Source organism: Oncorhynchus nerka, linkage group LG12, assembly GCF_034236695.1.
Source record: "Oncorhynchus nerka isolate Pitt River linkage group LG12, Oner_Uvic_2.0, whole genome shotgun sequence".
Classification (NCBI taxonomy): Eukaryota; Metazoa; Chordata; class Actinopteri; order Salmoniformes; family Salmonidae; genus Oncorhynchus; species Oncorhynchus nerka.
The window spans coordinates 89,787,662-89,807,483 of NC_088407.1; the positions used below are offsets into that span (position 1 = coordinate 89,787,662).

At 53.1% G+C, this 19,822-nt stretch overlaps 1 protein-coding gene across 1 annotated transcript in view; it reads right to left on the reverse strand.

Annotated features, from left to right (window-relative positions):
* Nucleotides 1–19,822, reverse strand: part of znf106a (zinc finger protein 106a) — a 65,824-nt gene extending 46,002 nt beyond the window's left edge. Inside the window, 4 exon segments of the mRNA XM_065025940.1 lie at nucleotides 718–912; nucleotides 12,874–12,935; nucleotides 13,685–13,784; nucleotides 19,715–19,822. Of these exon segments, the coding sequence (XP_064882012.1) occupies nucleotides 718–912; nucleotides 12,874–12,935; nucleotides 13,685–13,738 (311 nt within the window). The 5' untranslated portion in view covers nucleotides 13,739–13,784; nucleotides 19,715–19,822.

Consider the following 19,822-nt stretch of genomic DNA (forward strand, 5'->3'; position numbering starts at 1 on the left):
AGTGAGTGAGAGGGTGCTGTGACTGTAATGCTTTTTTTAGTATGTAACCCTGACACACGACCCCTCCCTCCCCCTCTCTCTCTCTCTGCCCTGGACTCCCTGAGACACGACCCCTCCCTCCCTCTCTCTCTCTCTCTGCCCTGGACTCCCTGACACACAACCCCTCCCTCTCTCGCTCTGCCCTGGACTCCCTGACACACGACCCCTCCCTCCCTCTCTCTCTCTCTGCCCTGGACTCCCTGACACACGACCCCTCCCTCCCTCTCTCTCTCTCTGCCCTGGACTCCCTGACACACGACCCCTCCCTCCCTCTCTCTCTCTCTCTCTGCCCTGGACTCCCTGACACACAACCCCTCCCTCCCTGACACACAACCCCTCCCTTCCCCAGCCCTGGGCTCTATGAGCAGCAGTATGGTTCACGTCACAGCTAAATGAGAAGAGTGACCCCAAAACCATGACACCTAATATGTGACTATACATGGTCCACTAGTCCAGACACACAGACCAAGCATCATGATAAACATTGTGATAATTAACATTACGATCAGACCATTGAGAGAAGTTCTCAGCTCTCGTTCTAAAGGGGGTTTCCCCAACCCAGGAACACACGTTCTCTATTCAAAAATCATCAAGAGTTTAGCAGACAGACAAACAAATACATGAGAGAAGAAGAAATTTAAAAAGCAACCCCCCCCCCCCCCCCCCCCTCTCTCTTACCTGATCACTTCCTTCCGGGTCTCGATCAGTTTGATCAGATCCTTGTCGAAGTACTCCTCTTCCTGGTCGTTCCCGGCACCCTCGCGTTCCGCCGTCTCCACGCGCTGCTTGTGCACCCTGCTGGATATGTGGTTGGCGTAGTCCGTTAGACTCACCACGGTCACCCGGCACACCGGGCACTCGTGGCCACAGTCCCTGGGGAGGGAAGGGGACAGCGGGCGCTCAATAACCCCCTCTGGCATGGTGATATGCGCTTCTAGTCACAACTGGTCTCCCTGTTCCGTCTGCAGAGCGCTTGGACAAAACCGGCGGCTCTGAGTTTAAGGAATTATTCAATAATTTTTTTTTAAAAGGAAAGGAGAGTACTCAACAACCCTTTTAAGATAAAAACACTCTTCCCGTTTCTTTTGTTCTTCAGAGATCAGGAGGCAAAATTACATATTATTTTCGGTCGTTTTAAGACTTAAAAAAAAAAGGAGTTAAGATCAGCTGGTTAAGTCTTCGTGAACATCTTCGAGGCTTCTAGTTGTTTTCCAGCGGGCCGGTGGCGGCAGTTTTGGCGGGGGATGGGAGGCTCGTGTGTCGTCGGGTAACATGGTAACATTTACCCCCACGATACACACAACACAGCCGTCCAGGCAGCTGACGGAGAACGGTCGAGCGGTGGCCGATGTGGAGACAGGCAGGGAGGGAGGGACGGCTGCCTCGGCCTAGCACGCTGCTGCTGTCATGGTGGTAGTCCGCTGTGCTCAGCCAGCCTCTCTCTATTTCTGCTATGCACCTCAGATAACAACCCCCCCCCCTCCTCCTCCGCTCCCACTTCATCCTACTGAATACCCAACTGTGGAGCTGCTTAGCCTGTGAACCAATCATGAGGCTGGTTGTAACCGGAGCCGTGGCCAAGTAACAGCTGTAGATAATTCACCACAGAAGTGTGCATCCAATATGGCACCCTAAAACGCTATATAGTGCACTAGTGTTGATCAGAGCCCTCTATAGGGAATAGGGTTCTATTTAGGACACCTACACAAACCTCTCCCCATGTAGAAGGGCTGAGAGGTACCGTGACTTCATTGGCTAGTGGGTCAAACCTCTCAGAAACTGTCACACTGACCTCTGCTCCCTGACATTCTGTTAACTCATTGATAAGGTTCGGGTGGGGGGGGGGGGTTGATTTAGAAGTGTACTGTTCTGTCTTGTGCAAAACTACAAAGGGCACAAGGACCCCCCCCCCCTCTCAAAAAAACAATGGATTCAATAATGTAATCAGTGAATCAATACTAGCTATATCTTTGCATATAGTCTCTCATCAAAATGTGTTTTTCATAGGTTTGCAATTCTCACTTGAGGGGTAGGGGGATAATGTCTGCATGTCCATTTTACTGACAATGACAAAGACGTTAATTCATTTTCAATAAAGGAACAATATTTTAAAGTCATAAGAAAGAGTTACATCTCAACTAGACTAGGAACTCATGATAATATAATACACTTATTTATCTTAGAACAACCAGAAATAACAAATGTTAAATTGTAACACATTCCCCTCTCCTTTCCCCTAGACGTTAGTTAAGAGCCTCTCCTTTCCCCTAGACGTTAGTGAAGAGCCTCTCCTTTCCCCTAGACGTTAGTTAAGAGCCTCTCCTTTCCCCAAGACGTTAGTTAAGAGCCTCTCCTTTCCCCTAGACGTTAGTTAAGAGCCTCTCCTTTCCCCTAGATGTTAGTTAACCTCCTTTCCCCTAGACGTTAGTTAAGAGCCTCTCCTTTCCCCTAGACGTTAGTTAAGAGCCTCTCCTTTCCCCTAGACGTTAGTTAAGAGCCTCTCCTTTCCCCTAGACGTTAGTTAAGAGCCTCTCCTTTCCCCTAGACGTTAGTTAAGAGCCTCTCCTTTCCCCTAGACGTTAGTTAAGAGCCTCTCCTTTCCCCTAGACGTTAGTTAAGAGCCTCTCCTTTCCCCTGCGGTCACATATTTCAGTAATCTCCTGGACAGTCACTTGAAATAGTTGCAGAGTGCCGACTGCGTCCCACATGACAACCCGTCTCCCATTTAGTGCACTTCTTTTGACCAAGGCCTAAAGGACTCTTGTCAAAAGTAGTGCACTATGTAGGGAATAGGGTGCCATTAGGGATTTACCCGCAATCCGTCGTTCCAGTCAGCTGGTCGTCAGTTGGTCAGGGCCTGTTGCTCCAGTCAGTTGGTCGGGGCCTGTTGCTCCAGTCAGCTGGTCGGGGCCTGTTGCTCCAGTCAGCTGGTCGGGGCCTGTTGCTCCAGTCAGCTGGTCGGGGCCTGTTGCTCCAGTCAGCTGGTCGGGGCCTGTTGCTCCAGTCAGTTGGTCATCAGTTGGTCGGTGCCTGTTGCTCCAGTCAGTTGGTCATCAGTTGGTCGGGGCCTGTTGCTCCAGTCAGTTGGTCATCAGTTGGTCGGGGCCTGTTGCTCCAGTCAGTCGGTCGGGGCCTGTTGCTCCAGTCAGTCGGTCGGGGCCTGTTGCTCCAGTCAGTCGGTCGGGGCCTGTTGCTCCAGTCAGTCGGTCGGGGCCTGTTGCTCCAGTCAGTCGGTCGGGGCCTGTTGCTCCAGTCAGTCGGTCGGGGCCTGTTGCTCCAGTCAGTCGGTCGGGGCCTGTTGCTCCAGTCAGTCGGTCGGGGCCTGTTGCTCCAGTCAGTCGGTCGGGGCCTGTTGCTCCAGTCAGTCGGTCGGGGCCTGTTGCTCCAGTCAGTCGGTCGGGGACTGTTGCTCCAGTCAGTCGGCCGGGGCCTGTTGCTCCAGTCAGTCGGCCGGGGCCTGTTGCTCCAGTCAGTCGGCCGGGGCCTGTTGCTCCAGTCAGTCGGTCGGGGCCTGTTGCTCCAGTCAGTCGGTCGGGGCCTGTTGCTCCAGTCAGTTGGTCATCAGTTGGTCGGGGCCTGTTGTTCCAGTCAGTTGGTCATCAGTTGGTCAGGGCCTGTTGCTCCAGTCAGTTGGTCGGGGCCTGTTGCTCCAGTCAGTTGGTCGGGGCCTGTTGCTCCAGTCAGTTGGTCATCAGTCGGTCGGGGCCTGTTGCCCCAGTCAGTTGGTCATCAGTTGGTCGAGGCCCGTTGCTCCAGTCAGTTGGTCATCAGTTGGTCGGGGCCTGTTGCTCCAGTCAGTTTGTCATCAGTTGGTCGGGGCCTGTTGCTCCAGTCAGTTGGTCATCAGTTGGTCAGGGCCTGTTGCTCCAGTCAGTTGGTCATCAGTTGGTCAGGGCCTGTTGCTCCAGTCAGTTGGTCATCAGTTGGTCAGGGCCTGTTGCTCCAGTCAGTTGGTCGGGGCCCGTTGCTCCAGTCAGTTGGTCATCAGTTGGTCGTGGCCTGTTGCTCCAGTCAGTCGGTCGGGGCCTGTTGCTCCAGTCAGTCGGTCGGGGCCCGTTGCTCCAGTCAGTCGGTCGGGGCCCGTTGCTCCAGTCAGTCGGTCGGGGCCCGTTGCTCCAGTCAGTCGGTCGGGGCCCGTTGCTCCAGTCAGTTGGTCATCAGTTGGTCGAGGCCCGTTGCTCCAGTCAGTTGGTCATCAGTTGGTCGTGGCCTGTTGCTCCAGTCAGTTGGTCGGGGCCTGTTGCTCCAGTCAGTCGGTCGGGGCCCGTTGCTCCAGTCAGTCGGTCGGGGCCCGTTGCTCCAGTCAGTCGGTCGGGGCCCGTTGCTCCAGTCAGTCGGTCGAGGCCCGTTGCTCCAGTCAGTTGGTCATCAGTTGGTCGAGGCCCGTTGCTCCAGTCAGTTGGTCATCAGTTGGTCGTGGCCTGTTGCTCCAGACAGTTGGTCGGGGCCTGTTGCTCCAGTCAGTTGGTCGGGGCCTGTTGCTCCAGTCAGTCGGTCGGGGCCTGTTGCTCCAGTCAGTCGGTCGGGGCCTGTTGCTCCAGTCAGTCGGTCGGGGCCTGTTGCTCCAGTCAGTCGGTCGGGGCCTGTTGCTCCAGTCAGTCGGTCGGGGCCTGTTGCTCCAGTCAGTCGGTCGGGCCTGTTGCTCCAGTCAGTCGGTCGGGCCTGTTGCTCCAGTCAGTCGGTCGGGGCCTGTTGCTCCAGTCAGTCGGTCGGGGCCTGTTGCTCCAGTCAGTCGGTCGGGGCCTGTTGCTCCAGTCAGTCGGTCGGGGCCTGTTGCTCCAGTCAGTCGGTCGGGCCTGTTGCTCCAGTCAGTCGGTCGGGGCCTGTTGCTCCAGTCAGTCGGTCGGGGCCTGTTGCTCCAGTCAGTCGGTCGGGGCCTGTTGCTCCAGTCAGTCGGTCGGGGCCTGTTGCTCCAGTCAGTCGGTCGGGGCCTGTTGCTCCAGTCAGTCGGTCGGGGCCTGTTGCTCCAGTCAGTCGGTCGGGGCCTGTTGCTCCAGTCAGTCGGTCGGGGCCTGTTGCTCCAGTCAGTCGGTCGGGGCCTGTTGCTCCAGTCAGTCGGTCGGGGCCTGTTGCTCCAGTCAGTCGGTCGGGGCCTGTTGCTCCAGTCAGTTGGTCGGAGCCTGTTGCTCCAGTCAGTTGGTCATCAGTTGGTCATCAGTTGGTCGGGGCCTGTTGCTCCAGTCAGTTGGTCATCAGTTGGTCATCAGTTGGCCGTGGCCTGTTGTTCCAGTCAGTTGGTCATCAGTTGGTCAGGGCCCGTTGCTCCAGTCAGTTGGTCGGGGCCTGTTGCTCCAGTCAGTTGGTCATCAGTTGGTCGGGGCCTGTTGCTCCAGTCAGTTGGTCATCAGTTGGTCGGGGCCTGTTGCTCCAGTCAGTTGGTCATCAGTTGGTCGGGGCCTGTTGCTCCAGTCAGTTGGTCATCAGTTGGTCGGGGCCTGTTGCTCCAGTCAGTTGGTCAGGGCCTGTTGTTCCAGTCAGTTGGTCATCAGTTGGTCGGGGCCTGTTGTTCCAGTCAGTTGGTCATCAGTTGGTCGGGGCCTGTTGTTCCAGTCAGTTGGTCAGGGCCTGTTGTTCCAGTCAGTTGGTCATCAGTTGGTCGGGGCCTGTTGTTCCAGTCAGTCGGTCAGGGCCTGTTGCTCCAGTCAGTTGGTCATCAGTTGGTCGTGGCCTGTTGCTCCAGTCAGTTGGTCGGGGCCTGTTGCTCCAGTCAGTTGGTCGGGGCCTGTTGCTCCAGTCAGTTGGTCGGGGCCTGTTGCTCCAGTCAGTTGGTCGGGGCCTGTTGCTCCAGTCAGTTGTTCCAGTCAGTTGGTCATCAGTTGGTCGGGGCCTGTTGTTCCAGTCAGTTGGTCGGGGCCTGTTGTTCCAGTCAGTCGGTCAGGGCCTGTTGCTCCAGTCAGTTGGTCATCAGTTGGTCGTGGCCTGTTGCTCCAGTCAGTTGGTCGGGGCCTGTTGCTCCAGTCAGTTGGTCGGGGCCTGTTGCTCCAGTCAGTTGGTCGGGGCCTGTTGCTCCAGTCAGTTGGTCGGGGCCTGTTGCTCCAGTCAGTTGGTCGGGGCCTGTTGCTCCAGTCAGTTGTTCCAGTCAGTTGGTCATCAGTTGGTCGGGGCCTGTTGCTCCAGTCAGTTGGTCATCAGTTGGTCGGGGCCTGTTGTTCCAGTCAGTCGGATCAGGGCCTGTTGCTCCAGTCAGTTGGTCAGGGCCTGTTGCTCCAGTCAGTTGGTCAGGGCCTGTTGCTCCAGTCAGTTGGTCAGGGCCTGTTGCTCCAGTCAGTTGGTCAGGGCCTGTTGCTCCAGTCAGTTGGTCAGGGCCTGTTGTTCCAGTCAGTTGGTCATCAGTTGGTCGGGGCCTGTTGTTCCAGTCAGTTGGTCATCAGTTGGTCAGGGCCTGTTGTTCCAGTCAGTTGGTCGGGGCCTGTTGTTCCAGTCAGTTGGTCATCAGTTGGTCAGGGCCTGTTGCTCCAGTCAGTTGGTCGGGGCCTGTTGCTCCAGTCAGTCGGTCGGGGCCTGTTGCTCCAGTCAGTCGGTCGGGGCCTGTTGCTCCAGTCAGTCGGTCGGGGCCTGTTGCTCCAGTCAGTCGGTCGGGGCCTGTTGCTCCAGTCAGTCGGTCGGGGCCTGTTGCTCCAGTCAGTCGGTCGGGGCCTGTTGCTCCAGTCAGTCGGTCGGGGCCTGTTGCTCCAGTCAGTCGGTCGGGGCCTGTTGCTCCAGTCAGTCGGTCGGGCCTGTTGCTCCAGTCAGTCGGTCGGGCCTGTTGCTCCAGTCAGTCGGTCGGGGCCTGTTGCTCCAGTCAGTCGGTCGGGCCTGTTGCTCCAGTCAGTCGGTCGGGCCTGTTGCTCCAGTCAGTCGGTCGGGCCTGTTGCTCCAGTCAGTCGGTCGGGGCCTGTTGCTCCAGTCAGTCGGTCGGGGCCTGTTGCTCCAGTCAGTCGGTCGGGGCCTGTTGCTCCAGTCAGTCGGTCGGGCCTGTTGCTCCAGTCAGTCGGTCGGGGCCTGTTGCTCCAGTCAGTCGGTCGGGCCTGTTGCTCCAGTCAGTCGGTCGGGGCCTGTTGCTCCAGTCAGTCGGTCGGGGCCTGTTGCTCCAGTCAGTCGGTCGGGGCCTGTTGCTCCAGTCAGTCGGTCGGGCCTGTTGCTCCAGTCAGTCGGTCGGGGCCTGTTGCTCCAGTCAGTCGGTCGGGGCCTGTTGCTCCAGTCAGTCGGTCGGGGCCTGTTGCTCCAGTCAGTCGGTCGGGGCCTGTTGCTCCAGTCAGTCGGTCGGGGCCTGTTGCTCCAGTCAGTCGGTCGGGGCCTGTTGCTCCAGTCAGTTGGTCATCAGTTGGTCGGGGCCTGTTGCTCCAGTCAGTTGGTCATCAGTTGGTCGGGGCCTGTTGCTCCAGTCAGTTGGTCATCAGTTGGTCGGGGCCTGTTGCTCCAGTCAGTTGGTCATCAGTTGGTCGGGGCCTGTTGCTCCAGTCAGTTGGTCAGGGCCTGTTGTTCCAGTCAGTTGGTCATCAGTTGGTCGGGGCCTGTTGTTCCAGTCAGTTGGTCATCAGTTGGTCGGGGCCTGTTGTTCCAGTCAGTTGGTCAGGGCCTGTTGTTCCAGTCAGTCGGTCAGGGCCTGTTGCTCCAGTCAGTTGGTCATCAGTTGGTCGTGGCCTGTTGCTCCAGTCAGTTGGTCGGGGCCTGTTGCTCCAGTCAGTTGGTCGGGGCCTGTTGCTCCAGTCAGTTGGTCGGGGCCTGTTGCTCCAGTCAGTTGGTCGGGGCCTGTTGCTCCAGTCAGTTGTTCCAGTCAGTTGGTCATCAGTTGGTCGGGGCCTGTTGTTCCAGTCAGTTGGTCAGGGCCTGTTGTTCCAGTCAGTTGGTCATCAGTTGGTCGGGGCCTGTTGCTCCAGTCAGTTGGTCATCAGTTGGTCGGGGCCTGTTGTTCCAGTCAGTCGGATCAGGGCCTGTTGCTCCAGTCAGTTGGTCAGGGCCTGTTGCTCCAGTCAGTTGGTCAGGGCCTGTTGCTCCAGTCAGTTGGTCAGGGCCTGTTGCTCCAGTCAGTTGGTCAGGGCCTGTTGCTCCAGTCAGTTGGTCAGGGCCTGTTGTTCCAGTCAGTTGGTCATCAGTTGGTCGGGGCCTGTTGTTCCAGTCAGTTGGTCATCAGTTGGTCAGGGCCTGTTGCTCCAGTCAGTTGGTCAGGGCCTGTTGCTCCAGTCAGTTGGTCAGGGCCTGTTGCTCCAGTCAGTTGGTCAGGGCCTGTTGTTCCAGTCAGTTGGTCGGGGCCTGTTGCTCCAGTCAGTTGGTCGGGGCCTGTTGCTCCAGTCAGCTGGTCATCAGTTGGTCGAGGCCCGTTGCTCCAGTCAGTTGGTCATCAGTTGGTCGTGGCCTGTTGCTCCAGACAGTTGGTCGGGGCCTGTTGCTCCAGTCAGTTGGTCGGGGCCTGTTGCTCCAGTCAGTTGGTCAGGGCCTGTTGCTCCAGTCAGTTGGTCAGGGCCTGTTGTTCCAGTCAGTTGGTCGGGGCCTGTTGCTCCAGTCAGTTGGTCGGGGCCTGTTGCTCCAGTCAGCTGGTCATCAGTTGGTCGAGGCCCGTTGCTCCAGTCAGTTGGTCATCAGTTGGTCGTGGCCTGTTGCTCCAGACAGTTGGTCGGGGCCTGTTGCTCCAGTCAGTTGGTCGGGGCCTGTTGCTCCAGTCAGTTGGTCGGGGCCTGTTGCTCCAGTCAGTTGGTCGGGGCCTGTTGCTCCAGTCAGTTGGTCGGGGCCTGTTGCTCCAGTCAGTTGGTCGGGGCCTGTTGCTCCAGTCAGTCGGTCGGGGCCTGTTGCTCCAGTCAGTCGGTCGTGGCCTGTTGCTCCAGACAGTTGGTCGGGGCCTGTTGCTCCAGTCAGTTGGTCGGGGCCTGTTGCTCCAGTCAGTTGGTCAGGGCCTGTTGCTCCAGTCAGTTGGTCAGGGCCTGTTGTTCCAGTCAGTTGGTCGGGGCCTGTTGCTCCAGTCAGTTGGTCGGGGCCTGTTGCTCCAGTCAGCTGGTCATCAGTTGGTCGAGGCCCGTTGCTCCAGTCAGTTGGTCATCAGTTGGTCGTGGCCTGTTGCTCCAGACAGTTGGTCGGGGCCTGTTGCTCCAGTCAGTTGGTCGGGGCCTGTTGCTCCAGTCAGTTGGTCGGGGCCTGTTGCTCCAGTCAGTGCTCCAGGTCGGGGCCTGTTGCTCCAGTCAGTCGGTCGGGGCCTGTTGCTCCAGTCAGTCGGTCGGGGCCTGTTGCTCCAGTCAGTCGGTCGGGGCCTGTTGCTCCAGTCAGTCGGTCGGGGCCTGTTGCTCCAGTCAGTCGGTCGGGCCTGTTGCTCCAGTCAGTCGGTCGGGGCCTGTTGCTCCAGTCAGTCGGTCGGGGCCTGTTGCTCCAGTCAGTCGGTCGGGGCCTGTTGCTCCAGTCAGTCGGTCGGGGCCTGTTGCTCCAGTCAGTCGGTCGGGGCCTGTTGCTCCAGTCAGTCGGTCGGGGCCTGTTGCTCCAGTCAGTCGGTCGGGGCCTGTTGCTCCAGTCAGTCGGTCGGGGCCTGTTGCTCCAGTCAGTCGGTCGGGGCCTGTTGCTCCAGTCAGTCGGTCGGGGCCTGTTGCTCCAGTCAGTCGGTCGGGGCCTGTTGCTCCAGTCAGTCGGTCGGGGCCTGTTGCTCCAGTCAGTCGGTCGGGGCCTGTTGCTCCAGTCAGTCGGTCGGGCCTGTTGCTCCAGGTCGGGGCCTGTTGCTCCAGTCAGTCGGTCGGGGCCTGTTGCTCCAGTCAGTCGGTCGGGGCCTGTTGCTCCAGTCAGTCGGTCGGGGCCTGTTGCTCCAGTCAGTCGGTCGGGGCCTGTTGCTCCAGTCAGTTGGTCGGGGCCTGTTGCTCCAGTCAGTTGGTCATCAGTTGGTCATCAGTTGGTCGGGGCCTGTTGCTCCAGTCAGTTGGTCATCAGTTGGTCATCAGTTGGCCGGGGCCTGTTGTTCCAGTCAGTTGGTCATCAGTTGGTCAGGGCCCGTTGCTCCAGTCAGTTGGTCGGGGCCTGTTGCTCCAGTCAGTTGGTCATCAGTTGGTCGGGGCCTGTTGCTCCAGTCAGTTGGTCAGGGCCTGTTGTTCCAGTCAGTTGGTCATCAGTTGGTCGGGGCCTGTTGCTCCAGTCAGTTGGTCATCAGTTGGTCGGGGCCTGTTGCTCCAGTCAGTTGGTCAGGGCCTGTTGTTCCAGTCAGTTGGTCATCAGTTGGTCGGGGCCTGTTGTTCCAGTCAGTTGGTCATCAGTTGGTCGGGGCCTGTTGTTCCAGTCAGTTGGTCAGGGCCTGTTGTTCCAGTCAGTTGGTCATCAGTTGGTCGGGGCCTGTTGTTCCAGTCAGTCGGTCAGGGCCTGTTGCTCCAGTCAGTTGGTCATCAGTTGGTCGTGGCCTGTTGCTCCAGTCAGTTGGTCGGGGCCTGTTGCTCCAGTCAGTTGGTCGGGGCCTGTTGCTCCAGTCAGTTGGTCGGGGCCTGTTGCTCCAGTCAGTTGTTCCAGTCAGTTGGTCATCAGTTGGTCGGGGCCTGTTGTTCCAGTCAGTTGGTCAGGGCCTGTTGTTCCAGTCAGTTGGTCATCAGTTGGTCGGGGCCTGTTGCTCCAGTCAGTTGGTCATCAGTTGGTCGGGGCCTGTTGTTCCAGTCAGTCGGATCAGGGCCTGTTGCTCCAGTCAGTTGGTCAGGGCCTGTTGCTCCAGTCAGTTGGTCAGGGCCTGTTGCTCCAGTCAGTTGGTCAGGGCCTGTTGCTCCAGTCAGTTGGTCAGGGCCTGTTGTTCCAGTCAGTTGGTCATCAGTTGGTCGGGGCCTGTTGTTCCAGTCAGTTGGTCATCAGTTGGTCAGGGCCTGTTGTTCCAGTCAGTTGGTCGGGGCCTGTTGTTCCAGTCAGTTGGTCATCAGTTGGTCAGGGCCTGTTGCTCCAGTCAGTTGGTCAGGGCCTGTTGCTCCAGTCAGTTGGTCAGGGCCTGTTGCTCCAGTCAGTTGGTCAGGGCCTGTTGTTCCAGTCAGTTGGTCATCAGTCGGTCCGGGCCTGTTGCTCCAGTCAGTTGGTCGGGGCCTGTTGCTCCAGTCAGTTGGTCGGGGCCTGTTGTTCCAGTCAGTTGGTCGGGGCCTGTTGCTCCAGTCAGCTGGTCGGGGCCTGTTGCTCCAGTCAGCTGGTCGGGGCCTGTTGCTCCAGTCAGCTGGTCGGGGCCTGTTGCTCCAGTCAGCTGGTCGGGGCCTGTTGCTCCAGTCAGCTGGTCGGGGCCTGTTGCTCCAGTCAGCTGGTCGGGGCCTGTTGCTCCAGTCAGCTGGTCGGGGCCTGTTGCTCCAGTCAGCTGGTCGGGGCCTGTTGCTCCAGTCAGCTGGTCGGGGCCTGTTGCTCCAGTCAGTTGGTCGGGGCCTGTTGCTCCAGTCAGTTGGTCGGGGCCTGTTGCTCCAGTCAGCTGGTCGGGGCCTGTTGCTCCAGTCAGCTGGTCGGGGCCTGTTGCTCCAGTCAGTTGGTCGGGGCCTGTTGCTCCAGTCAATTGGTCAGGGCCTGTTGCTCCAGTCAGCTGGTCGGGGCCTGTTGCTCCAGTCAGTTGGTCAGGGCCTGTTGCTCCAGTCAGTTGATCGGGGCCTGTTGCTCCAATCAGTTGGTCGGGGCCTGTTGCTCCAGTCAGTTGGTCGGGGCCTGTTGCTCCAGTCAGTTGGTCAGGGCCTGTTGCTCCAGTCAGTTGGTCGGGGCCTGTTGTTCCAGTCAGCTGGTCTGAGACTGTTGTTCGAGTCTGACTGTATCTATATATAAATATATGCCATAGTTGAGGCAGCTGTGCCCCTACCCATTTTCCAGATAATGCTAGGCCAGGCACACATGACCAATCACACCCGTGACCAATCACACGCGTGACCAATGTCAAGTGCCGGAAGGTTTTCCTGATCACAAGACTTGACAGCAGCATCATCTCCTGTTGTGGGAATTCATTCATCTCAAGAAAACATAATGCAACTCGCTCTGCAGGAAAAATGAGGGTAAATGTGCAACAATTTGTGCACCTGTAGATGGTTAAGTTAGGTTAAGTTAGGGTAAGTTAGGGTAAGTTAGGGTAAGTTCAGTACATGGGTAAGTTAGGGTAAGTTAGGGTAAGTTCAGTAGATGGTAAGTTAGGGTAGGTTCAGTACATGGGTAAGTTAGGGTAAGTTAGGGTAAGTTCAGTAGATGGGTAAGTTAGGGTAAGTTCAGTACATGGCTAAGTTAGGGTAAGTTCAGTACATGGCTAAGTTAGGGTAAGTTCAGTACATGGCTAAGTTAGGGTAAGTTCAGTACATGGCTAAGTTAGGGTAAGTTCAGTACATGGCTAAGTTAGGGTAAGTTCAGTACATGGCTAAGTTAGGGTAAGTTCAGTACATGGCTAAGTTAGGGTAAGTTCAGTACATGGCTAAGTTAGGGTAAGTTCAGTACATGGCTAAGTTAGGGTAAGTTCAGTACATGGCTAAGTTAGGGTAAGTTCAGTACATGGCTAAGTTAGGGTAAGTTCAGTACATGGGTAAGTTAGGGTAAGTTCAGTGCATGGGTAAGTTAGGGTAAGTTCAGTGCATGGGTAAGCATGGGTAAGTTAGGGTAAGTTCAGTGCATGGGTAAGCATGGGTAAGTTAGGGTAAGTTCAGTGCATGGGTAAGCTAGGGTAAGTTAGGGTAAGTTCAGTACATGGGTAAGCTAGGGTAAGTTAGGGTAAGTTAGGGTAAGTTCAGTACATGGGTAAGCTAGGGTAAGTTAGGGTAAGTTAGGGTAAGTTCAGTACATGGGTAAGCTAGGGTAAGTTAGGGTAAGTTCAGTACATGGGTAAGCTAGGGTAAGTTAGGGTAAGTTAGGGTAAGTTCAGTACATGGGTAAGCTAGGGTAAGTTAGGGTAAGTTCAGCAGTAGTTCTCACCGGCCCTTAAGGTTCTCCAGTTCCCGATGATGCAGCATACTCTTCATATGCTCATCCATCTCCTGGAGACACAAGAACACAAACCATTCACACCTAAAGACATGATATTTATCACAACAAACCATTCACACCTAAAGACATGATATTTATCACAACAAACCATTCACACCTAAAGACATGATATTTATCACAACAAACAAACCATTCACACCTAAAGAAGACATGACATTTATCACAACAAACAAACCATTCACACCTAAAGACATGATATTTATCACAACAAACCATTCACACCTAAAGAAGACATGATATTTATCACAACAAACCATTCACACCTAAAGACGACATGATATTTATCACAACAAACAAACCATTCACACCTAAAGACGACATGATATTTATCACAACAAGCCATTCACACCTAAAGACATGATATTTATCACAACAAACAAACCATTCACACCTAAAGACATGATATTTATCACAACAAACCATTCACACCTAAAGACATGATATTTATCACAACAAACAAACCATTCACACCTAAAGAAGACATGATATTTATCACAACAAACAAACCATTCACACCTAAAGAAGACATGATATTTATCACAACAAACAAACCATTCACACCTAAAGAAGACATGATATTTATCACAACAAGCCATTCACACCTAAAGACGACATGATATTTATCACAACAAAAAGGTCATGGTGATGAAAGCGCCGTCTTTAGGTTTTAGAAAAGCGCTATAAAAAATGTTTTATATGACTCGATTTCTTTCCAGGAGGCTTTGAAAAGGTTTTTTACCTGTTTGGAGCCGTAAACGATCTGACAGAGAATGCACTTCCTTTCCCTCCCCATGGTGGATATTGGTGATGGGTTTTTTATTAAATCAGGCCATTACGTACTGTTGGGAGAGAAAAATTGAAAAGGAGAATTATTGAAAACAGTCTAAAAAGCTTCACTGACTGAACTGACACTGTGCAAATTGTTTGTATAACATAGATATAATATATATATAAACGTCAGCTGCCCAAATACATGTGGACTATATTATGTTACGTACAAGCATGCAGGACTGCTGCCAGTGACCAGCTATCCTCTGACTGCCCAAAGCCCCAGCGGAGTGTGTGTGTGTATATGAGACTTGACTGGCAAAGGCCCATCAGCTGGGACAGAGGGGAGCGGAGGTCATCTCTGCCCCATCAGCTGGGACAGAGGGGAGCGGAGGTCATCTCTGCCCCATCAGCTGGGAAAGAGGGGAGCGGAGGTCATCTCTGCCCCATCAGCTGGGACAGAGGGGAGCGGAGGTCATCTCTGTCCCATCAGCGGGTGACAGAGGGGAGCGGAGGTCATCTCTGTCCCCATCAGCTGGGACAGAGGGGAGCGGAGGTCATCTCTGCCCCATCAGCTGGGACAGAGGGGAGCGGAGGTCATCTCTGTCCCCATCAGCTGGGACAGAGGGGAGCGGAGGTCATCTCTGCCCCCATCAGCTGGGACAGAGGGGAGCGGAGGTCATCTCTGCCCCATCAGCTGGGACACAGGGGAGCGGAGGTCATCTCTGCCCCATCAGCTGGGACAGAGGGGAGCGGAGGTCATCTCTGTCCCCATCAGCTGGGACAGAGGGGAGCGGAGGTCAGCTCTGCCCCCATCAGCTGGGACAGAGGGGAGCGGAGGTCATCTCTGCCCCCATCAGCTGGGACAGAGAGGAGCGGAGGTCATCTCTGCCACATCAGCTGGGACAGAGGGGAGCGGAGGTCGTATCTGCCCCCATCAGCTGGGACAGAGGGGAGCGGAGGTCATCTCTGCCCCATCAGCTGGAACAGACGGGAGCGGAGGTCATCTCTGCCCCATCAGCTGGGACAGAGGGGAGCGGAGGTCATCTCTGCCCCCATCAGCTGGGACAGAGAGGAGCGGAGGTCATCTCTGCCACATCAGCTGGGACAGAGGGGAGCGGAGGTCGTATCTGCCCCCATCAGCTGGGACAGAGGGGAGCGGAGGTCATCTCTGCCCCATCAGCTGGAACAGACGGGAGCGGAGGTCATCTCTGCCCCATCAGCTGGGACAGAGGGGAGCGGAGGTCATCTCTGCCCCATCAGCTGGGACAGAGGGGAGCGGAGGTCATCTCTGCCCCATCAGCTGGGACAGACGGGAGCGGAGGTCAGCTCTTTCCCAGCGCCCACGTCTAGCTGGCTCTTCCTCAACATGCTTAAGATCACCACCCAACCCTAACCCAATCTGGCCTCCCCTGAATGCCAGCCCTACAGCACAGACTCTGCCAGTCCACAGAGTTCACACTAGCCTAATTCCAGACTCAGAGTACATCTCAAATGGCAATTTTCCCTATATATAGTGCACTGCTGTTACAAATTACTCCACTACATAGGGAATAGGGTGCCAGTTGTGGTTAACAGTAGTGCACTACATAGGGAATAGGGTGCCATTTGGATGACCTGGTGATAGAACAGCTCTAGAGCCAGACAGCAGGGCTGGTGGAGAAGCTGGTGGAGAGAACAACTCCAACCCCTCTCCAGGAACAGGGTTAGAGTTCAAACCCACAGGACGGTATCTCTCCAAGAACAGGGTTGGAATGAAAACCCACAGGACGGTCTCTCTCCAGGAACAGGGTAGGAGGGAAAACCCACAGGACGGTCTCTCTCCAGGAACAGGGCTGGAGTGAAAACCCACAGGACGGTCTCTCTCCAGGAACAGGGCTGGAGTGAAAACCCACAGGACGGTCTCTCTCCAGGAACAGGGTAGGAGGGAAAACCCACAGGACGGTCTCTCTCCAGGAACAGGGCTGGAGTGAAAACCCACAGGACGGTCTCTCTCCAGGAACAATTGCTTTGTCACATGTTTTGTAGTTTTACTTTAGTTCCTTGTTGCAAACAGGAAGAATGTTTTGGAATATTAGTATGTCTTTTATTTGTATTTTTTTCAATTTCGTGATTATTATCTTGTCTCATCGCTTCAACTCCCCAACGGGCTCAGGAGAGGCGAAGGTAGAGTCATGCGTCCCCCGAAACATGACCCGCCTAACCACGCTTCTTAACACCCGCTCGCTTAAACCCGGTAGCCAGCAGCACCAATGTGTCAACTGATGACCGGAGTCAGCTTGCAGGTGCACGGCCTGCCACAAGGGGGAGCTAGAGGGCGATGTGCCAAGTAAAGCCCGCCCCTGGCCAAACCCTCCCCTAACCCAGAAGCCAGCAACACCAATGAGAGGAAACGCTGTTCAACTGACGACCGAAGTCAGCCGGTTGTGACGCCCGACCCGCCACAAAGAGTCGCTAGAGCGCGATTAGTCAAGTAGAGGATCGAACCACAGGCTGTAGTGACGCTGCAACACAGCGATGCAGTGCCTTAGACCGCAGTGCCCTTTGGGAGGCCAGGGATATCTTGTATCTGTAACAGGTTTCCTTCTTCTCACTCTGTCATTTAGGTTAGTATTGTGGAGTAACTACAATGTCGTTGATCCATCCTCAGTGTTCTCCTATAACAGCCATTAAACTCTGTCATTTAGGTTAATATTGTGGAGTAACTACAATGTCGTTGATCCATCCTCAGTGTTCTCCTATAACAGCCATTAAACTCTGTAACTGTTTTAAAGTCACCATTGACCTCCATGGTGAAATCGCTAAGCGGTTTCCTTCCTCTCCAGCAACTGAGTTAGGAAGGACACCTGTATCTTTGTAGTGACTGGGTGTATTGATACACCATCCACAGTGTAATTAATAACTTCACCATGCTCAAAGGGATAAACAATGTCTGCTTTTTACCCAGCTACCAATAGGTGTCCTTCTTTGTGAGGAAATTGGAAAACCTCCCTGGTCTGTGTGTTTGAAATTCACTGCTCGACCAAGGGACCTTAAAGATAATTCTATGTGTGGGGTCAAAACCCATGCAACTTATGCTAATTTTGACTCCTGAACTTATTTAGGATTACCATAACAAAGGGCTTGAATACTTATTGACAAGAAATTTCAACTTTTTAAAAACTTTTATTATTTACATTTTTTTTTAATGGCGAAAAACTATTTAACTTTGACATTATGGGGTATTGTGTGTAGGCCATTGACAAAACATCTCAATGTAATCCATTTTAAATTCAGGCTGTAACAACAAAATGTGGAAAAAGTCCAGGGGTGTGAATACTTTCTGAAGGCCCTGTAATATGGTTCAGTTTACCACTGAGGTAAAAACCGAATATCAAATATACAATTAACTTTACCTAGTTTCAGGATGTATACCAATTCATTGTGTATTACAAGCCTGATTCATCAGACGAACCTTAGTAGTTTGCTAACTAGCTGTGTGTGTGTGTGTGTGTGTGTCTGTGTGTCTGTCTGCGTGTGTGTGTGTCTGCGTGTGTGTGTGTCTGCGTGTGTGTGTCTGCGTGTCTGTGTGTGCGTGTCTGCGTGTGTCTGCGTGTGTGTGTGTCTGTGTGTCTGCGTGTGTGTCTGCGTGTGTGTGTGTGTGTGTCTGCGTGTGTGTGTGTCTGCGTGTGTGTGTGTGTGTGTGTGCGCGCAGTAGCGACCTGTCATTCAGGGCTTTGACCTGTTTTAGTTTATTTGTTTATTTATTTGTTTTAGTTTATTTAGTTTATTATTTTAGTTTATTATTAGTTTATTTAGTTTATTATTTTATTGTTTTGCTTGTTATTTTGGCATTAATGTGTCACATGTCAGTTTGAAAACAATGTAAAAAAAAATAATAATAATTGAGTTAATAAAGCCGCATATAAACATGGTCTCTTTTTGTTTTCTTGAGTAAGGCAGCTCCAAAATACAGGTGTTTCAGCCTAGATCCGTGCTTTCTGTGGTGGTGGTGGTTGGCAGCAATGCAGAAAAAAAAACAGAGCATAGGGGTTGGTAATGTTCTCTAGTTGTGCCGTGATTGGCTCAGTGTTCTGTCACTCATGGGGACACCCCATCACTGCAAACTCTAAGGGTAGAGCTCGAACATTCAAGCCCCTTGGGTGCTGCCATAGTTACATTAAAAGTGCCCATCAAAGAACGCTCAAGGTCATTGGCCACAGATAAAATGAGGTCAAATCACACTATATCTACCGTAGCTTTGATTGGGCTGATCACGTCAACATCATACTTTCACAATCTTAGCTCATCGGCCATTGGACAAACATTACACAACAAGTTGGAAATCGCAAATTCAAAAGCGGAGTGGTTTGGAAGGAATCAGTGGCTAACTGCAAAGCAATCAATACACTGCTGTGTGTAAGGGTCTCTTTTCCAAGCTTAACAGGATAAACATTCACATGCAACACCATCAGCCAGAAAAGATTGAGAACATTGGTCATGCTGTCAATCCTGCATGACTTCTGGGAACTCTGGGGAAGAAAACGGTCTTCCGACTCGGTATTCCAAGTCGGGAACTATGGCCTCTTTCTAGATCTCCAACCTGAAGATCCCTGACGTCATGATTCAACATTGTGTCGCCCCCAGAGTTCACAATTGTCTTGGGAAGAGAATGCCACAATTTGCTGACAAAATTTGCCCTTCCTGTTCAAGTGAGCACAGCACAACAAGGTGAGTCCAAATATGCATTGTATGCTGCTGCATATATGATGTAATATGCCAGGGAGATATGTATACTGTAGCTAAGATAGTAATACTAAGTGTATGTTGTGTAGTAAGCTATTAGTAGCACATGTGCCTCACCCTAATAATTTGGTCACTTTCCCCCTCATAACTTAGCCTACTGTTCTGAATTGGTGGTGCACATGTAGCCTATCGCCTGTTTAAGATAAACGTAATCACGGAATATTGTAAGAGCTTTCAATGTCTGCTTATAAGCCCCCTTTATTTATCCCGCAGTTATGACTTGGTGTACCGGGAGAATACTGTAAGAACGGCTCATGTTCTGAATATTGTCACTGTACATTTCAAAAGTGCTGAACAACTAGTTATAGTGACTACGTCCGTCCTAGCTCGGCCATGAATGTCTTAATAGAAATTACAGATGGCCTCTTATCTGCTCCTCATCCCCTTATGCCATAGTTTGTACATCTCAATTGACAGTAGAAACCACATTTGTTTAAACAAGTCAGCCATATCAGCTATGTTTCTTTCAAATGCAGTAAATGAAGCTGAACTAACTGTTTCACTGCCAGAAAGAGCTCTGCTGATATTAAGATGTAGCAGTGGTAAGGATTCACTCCATGGTGCTGAACAAAAAAAGGTCTGCTGTTGGGACAGCTTTATGTATACCCTAACAGTTGGTGGGCACCGTTCGTCACCGTTATAGTGTAAATAATGTGTTGTATTGTGTACTGGCTTCGCTGACATGTACCTAAAAAAAGAAAATAAAAAAATTAGTTTGCCAACCAAGACTGACATGCTAAAATCGCCACTGTTTTGTGTGTTTGTGGGGGGGCGTGGGTTGTCAATACATGCGTTGCGTGGCTATCAACAAACACCTGCCATATCCAGTCCATTGTTTTGCTAGCAAGCTAGCCTTGTTTAGGATGGAGCCTTTCCGTACACATGGCTCTGTTCACAACTAGCTAACTGCTCTGGCGAACAAGTGGCTAGCCAACGTAGCTACTTCAGACACAAATGTAAATATATTAGCTACTTTGTTATATTGTTGTTTGTATACGCATGAGGTTAGCTACTAACTACATACGGTTAGCTAGCTAGCTACCGTTAGCTAAAATATGTATGTCTAACTAGCTACATTAGCTAACGTTACTTCTATCTAGCAAGGAAACAAACGAACTGTTCTCACGGCAGTTCTTCAAAACTGACCCAAAACTCTTCTCATTTAAGTTATAACTGTGTGTATGTAGCTAAACGCATGTACATTTAGCAAGAATACCTGTGAAAATATATCGTTTAGTGGCGCAAGTTCATCCACTTCCCGTCTTGTCGCTGCATCGACCCGGGTGACCCTCCCAGATGTGGACACGGCCGTGAAGACGCGAAG